A 21,472-nucleotide genomic window follows, 5' to 3' on the forward strand; every position below is an offset into this window, starting at 1 on the left:
AAAAGGGGGAACATGACTGAAAAAGCAGCACAAATACAATAGGTTGACAAACAGTGTTGATTACAAAAAAGAAAAAAAAAAAGAAAATAAAAAGAAAATAACAGACATGGGTTGACAATAGAGGAGTGAGGTAGATTACAGGGAATTTATTAGGTAGTGTTTAGTTTTTATCTTAAACTGGTTGAGAGAGGTACAGTCTTTAACATGGTTGGGAAGGTCATTCCACATTCTGGGCCCCTTGATTTGCAGAGCATTTCTAGTTTGATTAAGACGTACTCTAGGAATATCAAAACTGTACTTATTTCTGGTGTGGTGCTCATGGGTTCTGTTACAACCTTCTATGAAGCTTTTAAGATCAGGATTGGCATTATAGTTTAGCGTTTTATATATGTATAATACACATGAGAGAATGTGCAGTGACTTAATATCTAACATATTAAGAGATTTGAGTAGGGGTACCGAGTGATGTCTGGGGCCAGAGTTGGATATTGTTCTAATAGCGGCTTTGTGTTGGGTAATTAGAGGACGTAAGTGATTTTGGGTAGTAGAACCCCAAGCACAAATACCATAGTTGAGATAAGGATAGATAAGGGAGTAATAGAGAGTCACCAGAGCAGGGCGTGGTACATAATATCTGATCTTAGAAAGAATGCCCACAGTTTTTGAAACTTTTTTTGTTATATTTAGAATGTGTCCCTGGAAATTCAGCTTGTGGTCAATGAGAATGCCAAGGAATTTGCCATCTAATTTGTTACAAATTTGGGTATTGTTTATTTTGAGATTTATAAGACTAGAGGATTTATTGCCAAACAGAATATAGAAGGTTTTGTCAATGTTAAGGGTGAGTTTGTTGGCAGTTAGCCAAAGATGGACTTTATTTAGCTCAGTATTTAATGTGGCATTTAGAGCAAGAGGGTCAGGACTGGAGTAAATGAAGGTTGTGTCGTCAGCAAATAGAATTGGTTTGAGGTGTTGGGAGGCATTTGGAAGGTCATTAATGTAGATGAGAAAGAGGAGAGGGCCAAGTATGCTGCCCTGAGGAACACCAATGTTGATGGGTAGGGTGGGAGAAATTGTATTATTCACAGAAACATATTGGAGCCTGTCAGTAAGGTAGGATTTGAGGTATTGTAGGGAGTGTCCTCTGACACCATAATGATGTAATTTAAGAAGAAGGTTTTGGTGGTTGACAGTATCAAAAGCTTTACGCAGGTCCACAAATAACCCAACAGGGAACTCATTTTTATCAAGGGCTGTATGAATCGAGTTAAGCATACTAATAAGTGCATCGTTAGTGCTTTTTTTGGGTCTGAAGCCATATTGGCAAGGGCTAAGTATATTGAGTTTGGCTAGATATGAGTAAAGCTGCTTGTATATAAGTTTTTCAAAAATTTTTGACAAGTTTGGCAGGATTGATATAGGTCTGTAGTTGTTAACATCTGTGGGGTCACCACATTTGTGGACAGGCGTTACTCTCGCTTTTTTTAGAATATCTGGAAAGGTTTGGAGTTCAAGTGACTTGTTGAAGAGCAAAGCAATAGCAGGGGCTAAAGATCTGGAGGCTTTTTTGTAAATTAAAGTTGGTATCTCCTCAAGGGAAAGGATTATCTCATTGACGTCAGTGGAGTTAATAGGCTTTAGGTACAGAGACTGTGGATAGTTACCTGTAAGATAGTCCTTAATGTCAGTACTGGAAGATGGAATATCATTTGCAAGGGATAAACCAATGGAAGAGAAGAACCTATTGAACTCAATAGCAGAATCAGAGGGGAGAATTGTGGGAGTGTTGTTTAGTTCCCAGGATGTTAGAGATGGTATTCCATGTGCTTTTCATGTTGCCTTTTGTTTCTTTGAATCTAGTCTCATAATATGGAAGTTTTGCTTCTCTTATGATACTGGTAAGCACTGACGAGTACCTTTTAACTACTTCCATTGAAACTAGGCCACTCCTAAATTTCTTTTCGTATTCATGTTTTTTGTTGATTGATTTAATTATGCCACTTGTGAGCCACGGGTTATTTTTTCTTTTATCAGTTACTTGTTTGGTAAGGAGGGGACAGTGAGTGTTGTAGAGGCTTAGAGTTTTGGAGAGAAAGAGGTTAGTTGATGAGTTTATATCCTGTGAATTATTAAATTCAGATTCCCAGTTAATATTGTGGAGTGCATTAGAGAGATTGCCTAAAGCTTATTCACTATGTAGCCTGAATGAAAGTGTTTTGGTTTCTGGTGGTGATGTGTCAATGTTTGCTATGAGGAAAGTAGGATAGTGGTCAGTTGTTCTGTCATAAATTACCCCAGATGTAAGGGGAGCTGTTATATTAGTCCATAGGTGATCCAGGGTAGTGGCAGATGTTTGAGTGACTCGGGTGGGCTTGGTGATTGTGGGGATTAGCATACAGGAGTGCATGCTGTTACGGAAATAGTCAACTTGAGGGTTGTTTTGAAGACCCAGGTCAATATTGAAATCACCTCCCAGAATGATGTGATTTTTGTTGAGATTTTTGTTGATTAGTTTTTGTTGATTATTAGTTGATTTGTTTTTGTTGATTACAAATGTAATGTAATGAAGATAGGGGTAGGAAGCAGGACACCAGATACAAGGTATCATTTGGGAGATGAAATACTTCAAGAGTCAGAGAGAGAGAAAGACCTGGGGGTTAATATCACGCCAGACCTGTCCCCTGAAGCTCATATCAAGAGGATAACAACAGCAGCATATGCCAGGTTGGCTAACATAAGAACGGCCTTTAGAAACTTGTGTAAGGAATCTTTTAGAACATTATATACCACATATGTCAGACCAATTCTGGAGTATGCGGTTCCAGCTTGGAGTCGATATCTAGTCAAGCATAAGACTAAACTGGAAAAGGTTCAAAGGTTTGCCACCAGACTAGTACCCGAGCTGAGAGGTATGAGCTACGAGGAGAGACTACGGGAATTAAACCTTACTTCGTTGGAAGACAGAAGAGTTAGGGGGGACATGATCACCACATTCAAGATTCTCAAGGGAATCGACAGGGTTGATAAAGACAGGCTATTTAACACTTGGGGCACACGCACTAGGGGACACAGGTGGAAACTGAGTGCCCAAATGAGCCACAGAGATATTAGAAAGAATTTTTTTAGTGTCAGAGTGGTTGAAAAATGGAATGCATTAGGAAGTATTGTGGTGGAGGCTGACTCCATACACAGTTTCAGGTGTAAATATGATAAGAGCCCAATAGGCTCAGGAACCTGTACACCTGTTGATTGACGGTTGAGAGGCGGGACCAAAGAGCCAGAGCTCAACCCCCGCAAGCACAACTAGGTGAGTACAAGCCGTCACCGTTAACAGTGACGTTACACGAGCCGTCATGACGTCACCGTTAACAGTGACGTTACAGAATTAAGCGGCCAGTCTGGTGTTGACAAATATATATATATATATATATATATATATATATATATATATATATATATATATATATATATATATATATATATATATATATATATATATTCTGTAACGTCACTGTTAACGGTGACGTCATGGCCGCTTCTGTAACGTCACTGTTAACGGTGACGTCATGGCCGCTTGTGTAGTGTCCCTGTTAACGGTGATATATATATATATATATATATATATATATATATATATATATATATATATATATATATATATATATATATATATACATATATATATATGCATATATATATATGCATATATATATATATATATATATATATATATATATATATATATATATATATATATATATATACATATATATATATGCATATATATATATGCATATATATATATATATATATATATATATATATATATATATATATATATATATATATACATATATATATATATATATATTTATATATATATATATATACATATATATATATATATATATATATATATATATATATATATATATATATACATATATATATATATATATATATATATATATATATATATATATATATATATATATATATATATATATGCATTCTCATCAAAAGAATAAGGTGATTTGATAAAATGCTATGCCCAAGATTACCATCCGAGTGCCAGCGGGGAAGTGGTTCATATAGCTTCGGCTATCACTTCCTTATGTCCGGTCGTGATGGTCAAGCAGATTAAGGCGTCCTGTAGTTACCAGTTGTGTTGCCTCTGGGAGTATGGGTTCGAGTCACTTCTGGGGTGTGAGACCCTTCTTGAGCCCGGATGGGCACATGTATAAGCCAGTAAGTAAGTAATTATCAAAAGAAGGCACCAAACCGGGAAGGCTATGTAGCACCATCAAATACGCAAAATAATCAGAGGGCGCTAAATATCACCAAGGATGCCAATACGAGAACAAAAACGCATAAGGCGAACGATATCAAAAGTATCCGAGTCACCAAGAATTCTATCGAGGGACAGGTGACCGTGAGGGGCGGTCGGAAAGCAAGACACACGCTCGTCCTGGAAGTCAGGACATTCAAGAAGGACATGCACGACCGTAAGAGGGACAATGCAACTAGGACAATAAGGAGCAGGGTGGCGCTCCATCAAGTGACCATGGGTTAAGCGAGTATGGCCAATACGCAACCTCGCCAGAGCTGTTTCCCACCGCCGGTTACGGTGGAAGGAGGACGGCCACGAGGAAACACAACATTTAAGAGTACGTAGCTTGTTACCAGTAACAGACAACCAAGAAGCCTGCCAACGGGTAAGGACTGAGGAATGGATAACCGGGTAAAAGTCGGAATACGGAATGCCTTTACGAGAGATGGGACAAGAGCGGACAGCTTCCTTAGCGGCAGCATCCGCACGCTCATTTAAAGACACACCAATATGGCTGGGAACCCAACAAAACTCAACCGACTTAAATTTACTGTGAACGAGAAACAGCCAATGCTGGATCTCGACAACTACTGGATGAACCGGATTAAAGGACCCGAGAGCCATGAGGGCACTACGAGAGTCAACAACAACCACAAAGGAAGACTGACAACGAGAAAGCAGGAGACGAAGAGCATAGAGAATAGCATAAAGTTCCGCTGTAAAGATGCTAGTCTCCGGAGGCAAGCGACACATATAAGTGCGATCAGGAAAAACAACAGAGTAGCCAATACCGTCCGCTGACTTAGACCCATCGGTAAAGACAGAAACGGAGCGGGAGTGAGAAGAAAAGTGCTTGAGGAAAAGGCGTTTTAGAACCGTAGGAGGGGTAAAAGCTTTAGTGACACGGGTCAAGGAAGTACAAAACCGCGGAAGAGGGACCCTCCACGGGGGCAAAGAAGGAACAACACGAGGAGAAACATCAGAAATACGAACGGAGAGAGAATCCTGTAGGCGAGATAACCGGACAGAAAGAGGGAGGTGGTGAAGAGGAACAGGAACCGCAGGAGGGGTAAAAGTTAAAGCACGACAGAGGCGAGAGGAAGGATGTTGCAAGGACCGCGCAAGATAGCGAAGACAGTAGCGATCACGGCGGTCCTGGAGAGACAGGAAGCCAGTGTCAACATACAAGCTAAGGATGGGAGTCGAACGAAAGGCACCAGAACTGAGGCGCAACCCAGTATGGTGCAAAGCATCAAGACGGCGAAGAGTAGAAGGAGAAGCAGACGAGTAAGCAGGGCAACCATAATCGAGCTTAGACAGGACGAGAGAGGAATGTAAAGCAAGGAGAGTGCGCCTATCTGCCCCCCAAGAAGTATGGGACAAGACCCGAAGGAGGGTAAGGGCCTTAGAGCACTCAACACGGAGGTAAGAGATATGGGGAGACCAAGACAAACGAGTGTCAAGGAATAACCCCAAAAGCATCGCGGAATCTTTGTATTCAAGGGGATGACCATAAAGTGACAAAGAGGGACGAAGAACAACCCGTTTCCACGTAAAAGTCACGGCACAAGTCTTAGAAGTAGAGAACTTGAAGCCATGACCTGTGGCCCAAGACGACACGGCATCAATCGCAAGTTGAAGCCGGCGTTGAAGGAGAGGCGAATCATCACCCTGACAACAAAGGGTAAGATCATCGACATAGAGAGCGGAGAAGACACCAGAAGGAAGAGAGGAAAGAAGACCATTGAGGGCAACCAGAAAAAGAGTAGTGCTCAGAACACTACCCTGGGGCACACCTTCGTATTGCTGAAAAGAGGGAGAGAGAGCGGTACCAAGGCGCACCCGAAAGGAACGACGAGAGAGGAAGCTGCGGAGAAAGAGAGGGAGATGACCACGAAGGCCAAAAGAATGAAGTTGAGATAGGATATGATAACGCCAAGTGGTGTCGTAAGCCTTTTCTAGGTCAAAAAAGACGGCAACAACGGAGGTCTTCGCAGCAAAAGTAGTACGAATATAGACCTCCAAGTTCACCAGGACATCTGTCGTGCTGCGGCACTTGCGGAAACCAAATTGAGAAGGGGAGAGGAGGTGATGGTGTTCCAGGAACCACATCAGACGAACGTTAACCATACGTTCAAAGAGTTTGCAGACACAACTTGTGAGAGTAATAGGGCGAAAGTCCTTAGGGGAAGTACCCAGAGACCCCGGTTTGCGAACAGGGAGGACAACGGCTTCGAGCCAGTCCTCAGGGACTGACGACGACTCCCAGATCCGATTATACAGACTCAGTAAATACTGAGACGTGCTCGGAGGGAGATGGCGAAGCATCTCATAATGAATACCATCGGAGCCCGCCGCCGTAGAACCGCAGAGGGCCAGGGCAGAACGAAGTTCAGAGAGAGAGAAGGGATCATTATAGGGAAGCTGAAGATGAGTGCAGAAATCTAAAGGACGAGACTCAAGGACAGGTTTACGAAGAAGGAAAGATTGGGGAAGATGAAGACCAGAGCTAACAGAAGAAAAGTGGGAACCCAGTTCGGAAGCGACCTGCAACGGGTCCGCCACAAGAGTATCATGGAGGTGAAGGACCGGTGAAACATCGGGAACGAACTTACCCGCTATCTTGCGGATACGCTTCCAGGTCTGGGCCAGAGGGGTCTCGGACGTAATTGTTGAGACATAAGATGCCCAACATTCACGTTTAGCCGTACGGATGGTCCTTCGGGCCACCGCACTCGCTTTCCGAAAGAAAAGAAAAGAATCGGTCGTCTGCCTACGGCGGTGCCTCTTCCAGGCTGCACGCTTACAGCGGACAGCCCGAGCACAGTCCGCATTCCACCAGGGAACGCACTTCCGTGGACCCCGAGAGGAAGAGCGAGGAATAGAGCGGAGGGCAGCGTTGAAGACAGTGTCATGAAAAAGGAGGAGAGCGCGAGAGAGAGGCAGAAGGGAGAGGTCAGAGAGAGCAGCACTGAGGGTAAATAGGGTCCAGTCTGCCTTAGCAAACTGCCACCTAGGGAAAGAGAGGGAAGGGCGAAAAGAGAAAAAGGAAACAAGGATGGGGAAGTGATCACTTCCATGGAGGTCATCAAGAACCTGCCACGTGAAATCTAAGTAAAGAGAAGAAGAGCAGAGAGAAAGATCAAGACAAGAAAGGGTGCGAGTCCGAGAGTCCAAATGAGTGGGCTCACCAGAATTCAGAAGAGACAGGGAAGAAGAGAGGAGAAACGGCTCAAGGAGGCGACCCCGGGTATTCGTCAGAACCGTCACCCCAAACAGAATGACGACAATTGAAGTCACCCAGCAGGAGCACAGGCTCCGGCAAGGAGTCTAGGAGGTGTTTCAAATCAGGAAGAGAGAGCGGGACACTCGGGGGGAGATAAATGGAACAAACTGTGTACCATTTCCCCACAAAGATACGAGCAGCAGAACAATGGAGAGGCGAAGGAAAAAGTAAAGGAACAAAGGGAACATCAGCCCGAATCAAGAGAGCAGAAGAATTAGAAGCCCCAGCAATGGCTGGGGGGGGGGGAGAGAAAGGAATAGCCACGAAAACGACCAGGACGAGCACCAAGCATTGGCTCCTGGAGACAGACACAAAGGGGCGAAAACCGCGAAATCAGAAGTTGGAGTTCGAGGAAATTGGCGTAATAACCTCGAACGTTCCATTGAAGAATGGACAACGACGAGAAGAGAAAGGACAAAAACAGAGAACAAGGAAGAAACAAAGGCGAAAGAGCAACAGAGCACGTTAAAGAATATCAGGGTCGGGATCAGGGTCAGCAAAGTCAGGGTTAGGGGGCATGGGTAAACTGAGCAAAGACGGAGGGAAGGAAACGGGAGAACAGATCAGAGGTGGGCGGGCAGGGTCCGGAGGAGGAGGAGGAGGAGGAAGAGGAGACAACGGAGAGGAGCAGGCAAGGACAGCAGCAGGAGGAGGGGGAGTAGAAAGAGGGGAGCGCACCCCAGCAAGAGCAGCAACCGAAAGGGAAGCAGGGGCCAAAGAAACCTCCATAGCAGGAACAGGGGGTGCAAGCACTGAAACGGGAGGGGAAGAAGAAACAGAGCCAGAAGGAGGAGCTGAGGAAGAAAGCGAAGCCTTCTTACCCGCCGGGGAAGAGGAAGGAGAGGAGCCAGGCTTACGCTTCTGACTTAAAGAGACCGGTGTCCCAGCAACTACGTACCGGGCAACGGATTCCAGTGTCTCCACAGGAGAAGCCGAACGAGAGCACACACGACGGCCGTTAGGAGAGCGATGGACATCCGCCCACACCGACAGGCGGCGGGGAGAGCCGATAGATGGAGGAAGAGGATGGGAAGGAGGATCGGAGGGGGACGAGGAAGAAGACATAGAAGACACGACAGACCGGGTAGAAGGAAGGGGAACCCCAGACAGAGGACCAGGAGGAGGATCCTTCGGGAGAGAACCCAAAGGAACAGAGGAGGGGGCAGTGGGCGCATCAGGGTCCAAGGCCCGGAAACGGTTGTGAGTCTGAGGAAGGCGGGAAGGACGAGGAGAGGAAGAGCGCAACACGCGAGCATAAGAGATAGTAGCATAAGGCGGGAGCTGGCGAACCTGGCGCCTCGCCTCAGGAAAAGATAAACGCTCCCGGTGCTTCAGGTTGAGGACGGCTGCCTCAAGCTTGTAATGGACACACGCACGGGAGAAGGTAGGATGGGCCTCACCGCAGTTGAGGCAACGAGCCTGGGGAGAAGTGCACTCCGACTTAGAGTGACCTTCGCCACCACACAAAGGACAGAGAGAGACAGTCCCGGAGCAGCGGAGGGCACCATGCCCAAACCTCCAGCACTTGTTGCAGAGCCGAGGAGAAGGAATGTACTCCTGGACAGCGCACCTGGCACCAGCAAGAATGACAGAGGGTGGAAGGGTCCTACCATCAAAGGTAATCTTCACAACCCGGAGGGGTTGACGGCGACTACCACGAGGGGGACGAGTAAACGTGTCCACCTGGAGAATAGAATGGCCCTGGGCAGCGAGGATATGTCGAATATCGTCGTGGCAGTCGCGCAGGTCCCGAACACCGGTCGCAACATGGGGCGGGAGCAAAATAGTGCCAACACTGGCATTCAACTGAGCGTTCTTCGAGACCCGAACGGGGGTCTCGCCAAGGCAGGATAAGGCAGCCAAGCGGGAAGCAGCATCCTGAGAAGGAGCAGCAACGACACGTGTACCGAGACGAGTGGGGTTGAAAGTAATGGAGGCATCCACGGAATCAATGAGATGTCGATGGAGGGAGAAATCGTCAGGAGGCGCCGAATCAAGAGGGAGGAGATAAAAATATTTGGCCCACGAAGCGGGACCAAACAAGGCTTGATAGGTAGCAGAACTGGAAGGAATCGAGCGAGGGCGGCCGTGACGAGGACGGCGGTGAGAACCCCCAGAGAAAGAGGGGTTAAAAGGCGCAGTAGTTACAACTAGAGAAGGAGCCGCGCCAGGGGACGAGGTAGTCACCACTGGGGGCTTGGGGCTCGACCCAACCACAGAGGAGGGAGGGGAGCCAGGGGAAGGAGTCAGAGAGGCCAAAGGAGGAGCAAGGTCGGGGCCCAATGCAGTGGAGGCTACAGAGCCCGGTCTTCCAATATGGACCGACTCGGGGGCTTGGTCGCCCACCCCACGAGCCTGAAAAGGTAAGCCAGAAGCAGCCGAAACAGGGGTTATCATCTTGACGAAAAGAAGAATTCATTCACGAATGTGCCCCCACACCCACCATGGAGCCACAATTAGAGGCAGGACACCCAACAAGATGCAATCGCCGATCTTGTCGGGGCCTCCTAGGGGTGCGTCGTGAGTATACGCCCCACAAACGCCACCTTAAGAAACCGACAGTCCGTCGAGATCGGGTTCAGTGACGAAGTTGGGATTGACAATAAAAGGTTCCCCTCGCTCTCGACGTCGGGTACTGCAGTTCTACGGGTGCATGAGTATGCCTCCTCAAGCACCCGGGCGTCAAAATAGAAGAAGTCCAAGGGAAGAACCAGAGCGAGCAAAAGGTCGGCAGGAAACGGCAAGCAGATAGGAGAAGAGGGGGGAGAAAAACGAAACAGAAGGAAAAGGAAAAGGTGCCCAGCAGAATTGGAGAGGACGGCAGCAGGAGCACAAGGCTAGAAAAGGACAGAGGACTGCCCCAAGGAGCATCACACTCCGGCAGCCGCCCACGAAGCCCCCACACGGCGACAACGAGCTGAGCGGGGAGGGGGCATGTATAAGCAAGTAGATGGGGTCGCCATGGGTTCTCCCCTAGGTGTCCTGTTTGCGAACTTCTACATGGGTACCATCGAACAAATGGTCTTAGTCGACGTGAACTTGAAACCGGCCATATACTGCAGGTATGTTGACGACATTTTTACACAGGTACCGGATGTCAGACATCTGCAGGAGCTGAAGGAGGCATTTGAGCAGAATAATGTGTTGCGTCACAAAAGTGAGAGAGAGAGAGAGAGAGAGAGAGAGAGAGAGAGAGAGAGAGAGAGAGAGAGAGAGAGAGAGAGAGAGAGAGAGAGAGAGAGAGAGAGAAGAGAGAGCAAGGGAGAGAAATAGAAAAGAGAGAGAGAGAGAGAGAGAGAGAGAGAGAGAGAGAGAGAGAGAGAGAGAGAGAGAGAGAGAGAGAGAGAGAGAGAGAGAGAGAGAGAGAGAGAGAGAGAGAGAGAGAGAAGAGAGAGCAAGGGAGAGAAATAGAAAAGAGAGAGAGAGAGAGAGAGAGAGAGAGAGAGAGAGAGAGAGAGAGAGAGAGAGAGAGAAGAGAGAGCAAGGGAGAGAAATAGAGAAAAGAGAGAGAGAGAGAGAGAGAGAGAGAGAGAGAGAGAGAGAGAGAGAGAGAGAGAGAGAGAGAGAGAGAAGAGAGAGCAAGGGAGAGAAATAGAGAAGAGAGAGAGAGAGAGAGAGAGAGAGAGAGAGAGAGAGAGAGAGAGAGAGAGAGAGAGAGAGAGAGAGAGAGAGGGGGGGGGGGGAGAGGTAGGTAAAAGTGAATGGATACAAGACACTCCGTACATTGACAACATCGCACACTAATATTTTTACCACTTCGGACACCAGCTTTCGACGTTTCGCATATGTGTACGTGTTCCATATTAAAACGACAATATAATGCTATTAACAATTAAAATCTTCTGGAAGGAGAGGAAAGGAAGAGAGGAAAGAGAGGAAAGAGGGGGGAGAGGAAAGTCCCTCAGGGACGCGCTCAGCGCTATCCTCTCCCCCCGGTACGGATGGGGGGGTCGGCCTATATAAAGGCTTCGGATGAGGACAACACATTCAGTTGCCTTTCTGTCGGCATACGGGTAAGACCGAGTGAAATGTTTTACGAGTTATTGGATGAAAATGTAGTACAGTGGAGAACAGACGTATATACTCTAGAACAATTGATCAGAAAATCTCAACATTTAGCTGAAGAGGAAAAAAGTGACGAAGTTGAAGATATAGCAAAGACAATATTTTGGATATATCCAGATTATAGGCCTCCATATAGAATCCCGAGAGAAAATTACTAGGATGAACGTGCACAAATTCTCAGTAGTGAGACACCACCCATACACCTCGACCCAAGAAACTACATTTACTACTGGTTCAGATACTGGAGAGAAGTAAGTATATTGGTCGGTACTAGTATAAGTTAAACTTGAAACATTGGTCGGATGAATACATCCGAATATCCGAAACTTCCACACACTAAAAACCATACTAAACATCCAATCCTATTTCATTCTAGAACAACATCAAGCCAGAAAAAATGGATCGAGAGGCCCAAAAGAAGCTCTGTGGGAGACATGAGAGTGGACTACAGGGAACCGTGGGGGGAGAGTCGGGAAATGATACTGGAACCAGAAGCGAGAGCCCCGACAGAACTATCGATGCAACATCACCACCACCAGAATTATTACGACACGGAATACACAAATCAAACAGAGGCGAGACAAGCGAGAGAAGATCTGATGGAAGATCTACAGAGTCTGAGAAACCGCAAAGTATTACTGAACAAAAGACTAAGATGGTTGGAAGATACAGTAAACAACGAATATATAGAAGACAGAGGAGCGAAGATGGGACAATTATCGCAAGATATACTACAGATCCAAACAAATATAGAAGATTTACAAAAAGTAAAACAACGTCTGACAGAGCTGATTCAGACTCTTCCGAAATTGAAGAAACAAAAGACAAATCTGATAGGAAAAGTAGCAGCGACAGGAGCCGGAATAGCATCAGCGATGATAACACGCAACAGAGGAAGAATATTAGCTCAGGGGGGTCAGCAGCATCAGACAGGAGGCGCGGCGGGAGCCGGACCAAATCAACCGCAGCCAGGACCAAGTTCGACAAACGAAAACACTCCAGTAGCTCAGAGACAACAGCTAGCACCACGTCAATCAATAGAGTCTCGATCCATTTTTTCTGGCTTGATGTTGTTCTAGAATGAAATAGGATTGGATGTTTAGTATGGTTTTTAGTGTGTGGAAGTTTCGGATATTCGGATGTATTCATCCGACCAATGTTTCAAGTTTAACTTATACTAGTACCGACCAATATACTTATTTCTCTCCAGTATCTGAACCAGTAGTAAATGTAGTTTCTTGGGTCGAGGTGTATGGGTGGTGTCTCACTACTGAGAATTTGTGCACGTTCATCCCAGTAATTTTCTCTCGGGATTCTATATGGAGGCCTATAATCTGGATATATCCAAAATATTGTCTTTGCTATATCTTCAACTTCGTCACTTTTTTCCTCTTCAGCTAAATGTTGAGATTTTCTGATCAATTGTTCTAGAGTATATACGTCTGTTCTCCACTGTACTACATTTTCATCCAATAACTCGTAAAACATTTCACTCGGTCTTACCCGTATGCCGACAGAAAGGCAACTGAATGTGTTGTCCTCATCCGAAGCCTTTATATAGGCCGACCCCCCCATCCGTACCGGGGGGAGAGGATAGCGCTGAGCGCGTCCCTGAGGGACTTTCCTCTCCCCCCGGTACGGATGGGGGGTCGGCCTATTTAAAAAATACTGGAAATATTGAAAGATGTTAATCCAGATATTAATCCCCTTGTGCAACGCACACAAGAGGCAACAGCTTCTAGCTCTACAAGCGGCAATATAAAATAGAGAATAGGCGATTGTTTTCACTCATAGTGTAATAAACCCACGGACCCGCCCACCCGCTGAAGCCGTAAATGCCAAGACATTACTTCCGTTTAAAATTAAGCTGGAATAATCCTCAGGTATGTGGAGGATGGGGGAGGCCTTTGATCAACCGCCGACTTCCTGCCCCGTCGACGGGGCCATCAGCCCTCAGTGTGCCCTCAGCCAAATTCATGTGAAATATGTATGTGTGTGTATTAAATATTTTAATTTATATTTCCAAGATTTAGCTGTTAGCTCTTGGACCCCGCCTTTCTAAGCGTCGGTTGTCTAATGTACCGACTCTCGGCCTCTTTTCCTCCATCATATCTAAACAACATATATTTTTATCTAACACACACACACATTCCCAAGATGCAGCCTTTAGCAGCTTCCTGACTTTCAGGTTCCTATTTACTGCAAGGTGAATAGAGGCATTAGTGTGTGTATGTTTGTGTCTGTGTGTGTGTGTGTATGTGTGTACGTGTACGTGTGTGTGTTTGTGTGTATACTCACCTAGTTGTGGTTGCGGGGGTTGAGCTCTGGCTCTTTGGTCCCACCTCTCAACTGGCAATCAACTGATGTACAGATTCCTGAGCCTACTGGGCTCTATCATATCTGCATTTGAAACTGTGTATGGAGTCAGCCTCCACCACATCATTGCCTAATGCATTCCATCTATTAACTACTCTGACACTGAAAAAGTTCTTTCTAACATCCCAGTGGCTCATTTGGGTACTAAGTTTCCACCTGTGTCCCCTTGTTCGCCTACCACCCGTGTTAAACAGTTTATCTTTATGTACCCTATCAATTGCTCTGAGAATTTTGTAGGTAGTGATCATGTCTCCCCTTACTCTTCTGTCTTCCAGTGTCATGAGGTGCATTTCTCGCAGTCTGTCCTTGTAACTCATGCCTCTTAGTCCTGGGACTAGCCTATTGGCATACCACTAAACTTTTTCAAGCTTCGTCTTGTGTTTGACAAGGTGTGTGTGTGTGTGTGTACGTGTGTAACACACACGTACTTATGTGGTACGTATATGCACTACATAATTGTAAGGCGTTTGCTGAATTAGAAAAGTCGGCTAGCAGTCCACCCTTAACGACACAATTAACTCATTACATAAAAAAATACGTGGCTGTGCAACAGTGTGTGGGAATTGGGGAACTGGTGTGCATTCAGGCGACTGGTGAGGACCAACAATGACGTAGAAGGATGGCACCAGCGTCTGAATCAAAGGGCAGTGATTGATTGATGAAGATTAAGCCACCCAAGAGGTGGCACGGGCATGAATAGCCCGTAAGTGGTGGCCCTTTTGAGCCATTACCAGTATCAAAAGATGATACTGGAGATCTGTGGAGGCGCAACTGCACCCTGCGTGACGGGAGATGTCTCCCGGACCAAATGGTGACCAAATGGACGAAAGGGCAGTGAGGGACAACTTGGCTTTATATATTTTAATCCCCTTATTGTACCGTGAGGTGTCCCTGGTAACTTTGCAATACCAACTGGTTTCTGATCAAAAGCTAAAGTCCAGTCGCCGCAAGGGGCAATAAAGAGAAACAGGAACATTTGTGGAAGCTTAGGGACCGTTACGAGGAAAAACAGATAAGCACCTCACAGTTCCTCAAGGAATGTTCGCGTTTTATCCCAGGAAGTGCCTGAACTAGAATTAGAAAACTGCAGTCTGTTTACTGGTTGTTATTTAACTTAAGTTAGTTGTAAATGATAATGTAAAAATAGCCACTGAGAACTGATGAGTTGCCCAAGACTTTTGCTCGTAAAGAGGGAATTGATTACAAACTTGGACTGCCTTTGAGCAGTCTGAGGGCAGCAATATCCCAGGAACATCAACTAAATTTCGGAGATTTGAGGCAAAGTGAAATTCACACCAGTTACTCCATCTATCATCATTCTATTATGCAGGAAGAACCGCACGTCTATGGGTCATCCAATAATGTTAGCAGACTTCTAGATGTTACCACTGCTAGGCTTAGGCTCGGCTACAAGTACCTCTGGGAGTTTGTAACATCTGCTGATGTAGATTTGACTAAATGTAAACTCTGTCAGCAGAACTATTCGCATACTTTGCATCATTATATAATGGAATGTGAAAAAATCGCGGAATTTAAGCATATTATCTGCATGTATCATCTTGTGCTTCTTCATTTGTCCAAGACGACTGAATCTCTTCCTACACTCTGGACACTCATGTGCTTTGTCCCTTGAATGCACTAACATATGAGTCTTCATAGTTCCACGCTCTCTGAATCTCTTCCCACACTCTGGACACTCGTGAGGTTTATCACCTAAATGCACTAACATGTGCTTTATTATAGTTCCACGTTCTCTAAATTTTTTGCCACACTCGTCACATCGAAAAGGTCTCTCATCTGCATGCACCATCCTGTGAGTATTCATATGTCCACGCTGAGTGAATCTCTTCCCACATTCTGGACACTCATGAGGTTTATCACCTGAATGTACTAACATGTGAGTTTTCATACCTCCATGCTGACTGAATCTCTTCCCACACTCTGGACACTCGTGACGTTTGTCACCTGTATGCACTAACATGTGAGCCTTCATACTTCCATGCTGACTGAATCTCTTCCCACACTCTAGACATTCATGCGGTTTGTCACCTGAATGCAAAAACATGTGCTTTATTATAGTTCCACGTTCTCTAAATTTTTTGCCACACTCTGCACATTGAAAAGGTCTCTCATCCGCATGCACCATCCTGTGAGTCTTCAAATGTACAAGCTGATTGAATCTCTTTCCACACTCTGGACATTCATGAGGTTTGTCACCTGAATGCACTAACATGTGATGCTTCACATGTCCAGGACTGGTGAATACCTTCGGACACTGTGGACACTGGTGAGTCTTCATCTTCTTTATGACAGGTGCAGTTTAAATAAATAAATAAATAAATAAATTTTTATTTAGGTAAGGTACATACATACAAAAGATTTTACAAAGAATGATGGGTTTATAGATAGGGCTAGTACATACAATGCCTAAAGCTACTATTACGCAAAGCGTTTCGGGCATAAAAAACTTAAATGACTAAAGCTTAATACTAATTGAGCATAAAGAATAATAAGTGTTGAGAACAAATAAAAAAAGTTGATAAAAAAGGTGGGGAGGAACATAGCTGAAAAAGCAGCACAAATACAATTAGGTCGACAAACAGCATTGTTATAAAAAAAAGCAGACATGGGTGTACAATAGAGGAGTAAGGTAGGTTACCGGGAATTTATTAGGTAGTGCTTCGTTTTTATCCTAAACTGGTTGAGAGAGGTACAGTCTTTAACATGGTTGGGAAGGTCATTCCACATTCTGGGTCCCTTGATTTGTAGAGCATTTCTAGATTGATTCAATCGTACTCTTGGAATATCAAAACTGTATTTATTTCTGGTGTGGTGCTCATGGGTTCTGCTACAACCTTCTATGAAGCTTTTGAGGTCAGGATTGGCATTACAGTTCAGCGTTTTATATATGTATAATACACACGAGAGAATGTGCAGTGACTTCATATCTAACATATTCAGAGATTTGAGTAGGGGTACCGAGTGATGTCTGGGGCCAGAGTTGGATATTGTCCTAATAGCAGCTTTGTGTTGAGTAATTGGAGGACGTAAATGATTTTGGGTAGTAGAACCCCAAGCACAAATACCATAGTTGAGATATGGATAGATGAGGGAGTAATAGAGAGTCACCAGAGCAGGGCGGGGTACATAATATCTGATCTTAGAAAGAATGCCAACAGTTTTTGAAACTATTTTGATATATTTAGAATGTGTCCCTGGAAATTCAGCTTGTGGTCAATGAGAACGCCAAGGAATATTCCATCTAATTTGTTACAAATTTGGGTATTGTTTATTTTGAGATTTATTTGATTAGAGGATTTATTGCCAAACAGAATATAGAAGGTTTTGTCAATGTTAAGGGTGAGTTTGTTGGCAGTTAGCCAAAGATGCTCTACAAATCAAGGGGCCCAGGATGTGGAATGACCTTCCCAACCATGTTAAAGACAGTACCTCTCTCAACCAGTTTAAGTTAAAAACGAAGCTATACCTAATAAATTCCATGTAACCTACCTTACCCTTCTATTGTCAACCCATGTATGTTTTTTGTTTTTTTTTTGTTTTACAAATCAACGCTGTTTTAATGTAATTTTCTGTAATAATTTATAATTGTATTTGTGCTGTTTTTTCAACAATGTTCCCCCCCTCTTTTACCTCTATTTTTATTTGTACTCAACGCATTTTTTTCTTTTTACCCATTAGTTTTAAGCTTTAGTCAGTAGTGTTTTTTCCTGCCCGAAACGCTTTGCGTAATAGTGGCTTTAGGCATTGTATGTACTAGCTCTATCTATAAAGCCAACAAACTTTGTAAAATCTCTTTATGTATGTACCTTTGCCTAAATAAAAATTATTATTATTATTATTATTAAGATGGACTTTATTTAGCTCAGTATTTACTGTGGCATTTAGAGCATGGGGGTCAGGACTGGAGTAAATGAAGGTTGTATCGTCAGCAAATAGAATTGGTTTGAAGTGTTGGGAGGCATTTGGAAAGTCATTAATGTAGATGAGAAAGAGGAGGGGGCCAAATATGCTGCCCAGAGGAACACCAATGTTGACGAGTAGGGTGGGAGAAATTGAATTCTTCACAGAAACATACTGGAGCCTGTCAGTAAGGTAAGATTTGAGGTATTGCAGGGAGTGTCCTCTGACTCCATAATGATGCAATTTAAGAAGAAGGTTTTGGTGGTTGACAGTGTCAAAAGCCTTACACAGGTCCACAAATAACCCAACAGGGAACTCATTTTTATCAAGAGCTGCATGAATCAAGTTAATCATACTAATAAGTGTATCGTTAGTGCTTTTTTGGGTCTGAAGCCACATTGGCAAGAGCTAAGTATATTGTGTTTGGCTAGATAAGAGTAAAGCTGCTTGTAGATTAGTTTTTCAAAAAATTTTGACAAGTTAGGCAGGATTGATATAGGTCTGTAGTTGTTAACATCTGAGAGATCACCACATTCGTGTACAGGGGTTACTCTCGTTTTTTTTAGAATATCTGGAAAGGTTTGGAGTTCAAGTGACTTGTTGAAGAGCAATGCAATAGCAGGGGCTAAAGATCTGGAGGCTTTTTTGTAAATTAAAGTTGGTATCTCCTCAAGGGCACTAGACTTGATTTTAAGGGAAAGGATTATCTCATTAACGTCAGTGGAATTAATAGGCTTTAGGTACAGAGACTGTGGATAGTTACCTGTAAAACAGTCCTTAACATCAGTACTGGAAGATGGAATATCATTTGCAAGGGATGACCCAATGGAAGGGAAGAACCTATTGAACTCAATAGCAGAATAAGAGGCTGAAAGCTGACCATCGTTATTGGACAGGAGTGTTAGTTTGTTATTTAAAATCTTCTTTGATCCCAATATTGAGAAATTGTGCTCCAAGTTTTTTTAATGTTGCTCTTTATTTGGGTAAATTTATCTTCGTAGTATTTAGTTTTGGCTTGTCTAATTATCTTGGAAAGCAATAACGAGTAATTCTTTGAGAATTCTTTGGAGACAATTCCTAACCTATACTTCTTCTCAAGGTCATGTTTTTTATTAATGGATTTAAGTATTCCCTTTGTAAGCCAGGGATTGTTAAGTCTTTTGCTTGTGACTTGTTTTGTAAGCATAGGACAGTGGGTGTTATACAGGCTAAGAGTTTTTTGAAGAAAAGATTGCACTGCTAGGTTGATGTCCCCTATGTTACCTAACTCGGACTCCCAGTTGACATTGTCAGCAGCAGTTATAAAATTGTCTATAGCAGTTTCATTGTGCAGCCTAAAACTTAACTCCCTTGACTTTAGAGGAGGTTTGCTAATATTAGTTAAGAGAAATGTGGGATAATGGTCTGTTGTGCTATCGGTGATTATACCTGAAGTAAGCGGAGAGGTTATGTTGGTCCAGATGTGATCTAGAGTCGTGGCAGTACTGTCAGTGATTCTAGTAGGTCTAGTGATTAAGGGTATGAGGAAGCAGGAATTCATACAGTTGAGGAAGCTGACAGCAGTAGGGTGTTCAGGCTCGCAGAGGTCAATATTAAAGTCACCTGCGATAATTAGATGGTTTTTGTTCAGTCTGTATTAGATTTCTAAGGTTTGAGTTGAATTCGGACACATCAGTGTTGGGAATTCTATAGACTGTACCCACAGACAGGACAGACTCGGCATCCTTGACTCTGAAGCTGGCGAAGATATACTCCCCACAGCAGTCTCTAGTTCTAATTATTTTTAGGCATGTTAGTTCTTGGTGGTAGTAAAGAGCAGTACCACCACCTCTCTGAATTTGACGACAGTTGTGAATTGCCGAGTAGTTAGGCATGTTAAAGAGTTGAGTAGTATCCTCTTTCAACCACGTTTCAGTAAGTATAATAAAAGTGAATTTGTTAATAGTTTCAATCAAGGCACTAACATCATCGAAGTGTTTACCTAGGGATCTAACGTTCAAGTTGATTACAGAGATATTGTGATTATGTGTTAATACATTGTTTACATCATGTGCTGTAAAATATCTGCAATTTAGATCATTAAAGTGATGATTGTCATAGATAGTGGATAAGAGGTTTAGTTCTGGGTCTATACTTGTCTGCATAAAAAGGCTGTTTGCAGGAAAACAAGGCAAGAATGGCAAATTACAAAATAGAAAACAAAGAAAAAAGTAGAATAAAAATTCTAAAGTAATATAAACTTAATGGTAATTTAAATAAAAAAAACTTAATGGGAACTAAGAATGTAAAAAATGAACTAGAGTAATTAGTAACAATAGATGACCAAAAAAGTCAAAAAGCAATTATAACTATAAAATGAAAAGCTTGCTTACTAAACTAAGTACACTATAGTTGAATACTAAAGTTACACTAAAAACAAACTGAGGTAGTTTAAATAGTGATACACTCAGGAACACTGGATAATGAAGTTACTGTAATACTAGAGGACACAGGCAAAGCCAGTGTACTATGGAACATGGGAGTAAAATGAAAAAAGAAAATAATAAAGATGACTTTTTTTTTTTTTTTAACTAAAGTTAAAACCTTTTGAAAGGAAAGGCAGAGCTAAAGTACACAAAGGTAGTTAAATGTGATTATAATTTGAATTCAGGCTATACAGCAGCTATCCCACAGTCACTGAGGAAAGAATTAAGGTGAGCTTCAGTGGTTATTGAATAGGTTTTTCCAGTGTCAGTCCTCCTAGCTATAATTTTACCATCTCGCACAAAACAGTGTTTAATTGCAGGGGAATTTTTGCAGAAACCATGCAGTTTAAAAAAGAGATTTTGCCTGAACCTGGTCAGACATTCATTCACATAAACAGTGGATTTACTAGTGACTGCAGATGAGATAAGATCAGACTTGCGGAAGGTTATCTTGTTATCTTGAGTTAATTTCGGGGCATTTTTTTGTGTCCCTGCGGCCCGGTCCTCGACCAGGCCTCCACCCCCAGGAAGCAGCCTGTGACAGCTGACTAACACCCAGGTACCTATTTACTGCTAGGTAACAGGGGCATAGGGTGAAAGAAACTCTGCCCATTGTTTCTCGCCGGCGCCCGGGATCGAACCCGAGACCACAGGATCACAAGTCCAGTGTGCTGTCCGCTCGGCCGACCGGCAACTATCTATTAATTAGTAAAATGTACAGTTTGTGAAACTTACAGAACTTGGAGAAAATTTAGACAAAACCTCTGGAATGTTCATCAAATAATTAAAATAACATAGGGATAGTATCTTGATGTATGCATTATCATAAATTTTTGAATGGTGTCACGTTTTTCTTACTTTTTCAATATCTACCTCCCTTTCATTTGCATTAAAGGCTGTGGAATACATTGGAAATCTGCTGTAATTATACTACATTAACTACTCTAATTACCTAATAAAAATATACTGTACTTACCTCCTGAAATTTATACTGTACTTGCCTCCTGAAATTATACTGTGTTGGTGCAT

At 43.5% G+C, this 21,472-nt stretch overlaps 1 protein-coding gene across 1 annotated transcript; it reads left to right on the forward strand.

The window, feature by feature from the left end:
- The first annotated feature begins 12,078 nt into the window (after positions 1–12,078).
- On the forward strand, positions 12,079–12,765 carry LOC138361044 (uncharacterized). Its single transcript, XM_069320520.1, has one exon. It carries the CDS (start codon positions 12,079–12,081, stop codon positions 12,763–12,765), a length of 687 nt encoding a protein of 228 aa, XP_069176621.1.
- Positions 12,766–21,472: the final 8,707 nt, after the last annotated feature.

The sequence above is a fragment of the Procambarus clarkii genome, unplaced genomic scaffold (assembly GCF_040958095.1).
Source record: "Procambarus clarkii isolate CNS0578487 unplaced genomic scaffold, FALCON_Pclarkii_2.0 HiC_scaffold_155, whole genome shotgun sequence".
Taxonomy (NCBI): Eukaryota; Metazoa; Arthropoda; class Malacostraca; order Decapoda; family Cambaridae; genus Procambarus; species Procambarus clarkii.

Excerpts from the sequence above, each read along its gene's own strand:
- LOC138361044 (XM_069320520.1), top strand. The coding sequence starts at position 12,079 with ATGGATCGAGAGGCCCAAAAGAAGCTCTGTGGGAGACATGAGAGTGGA.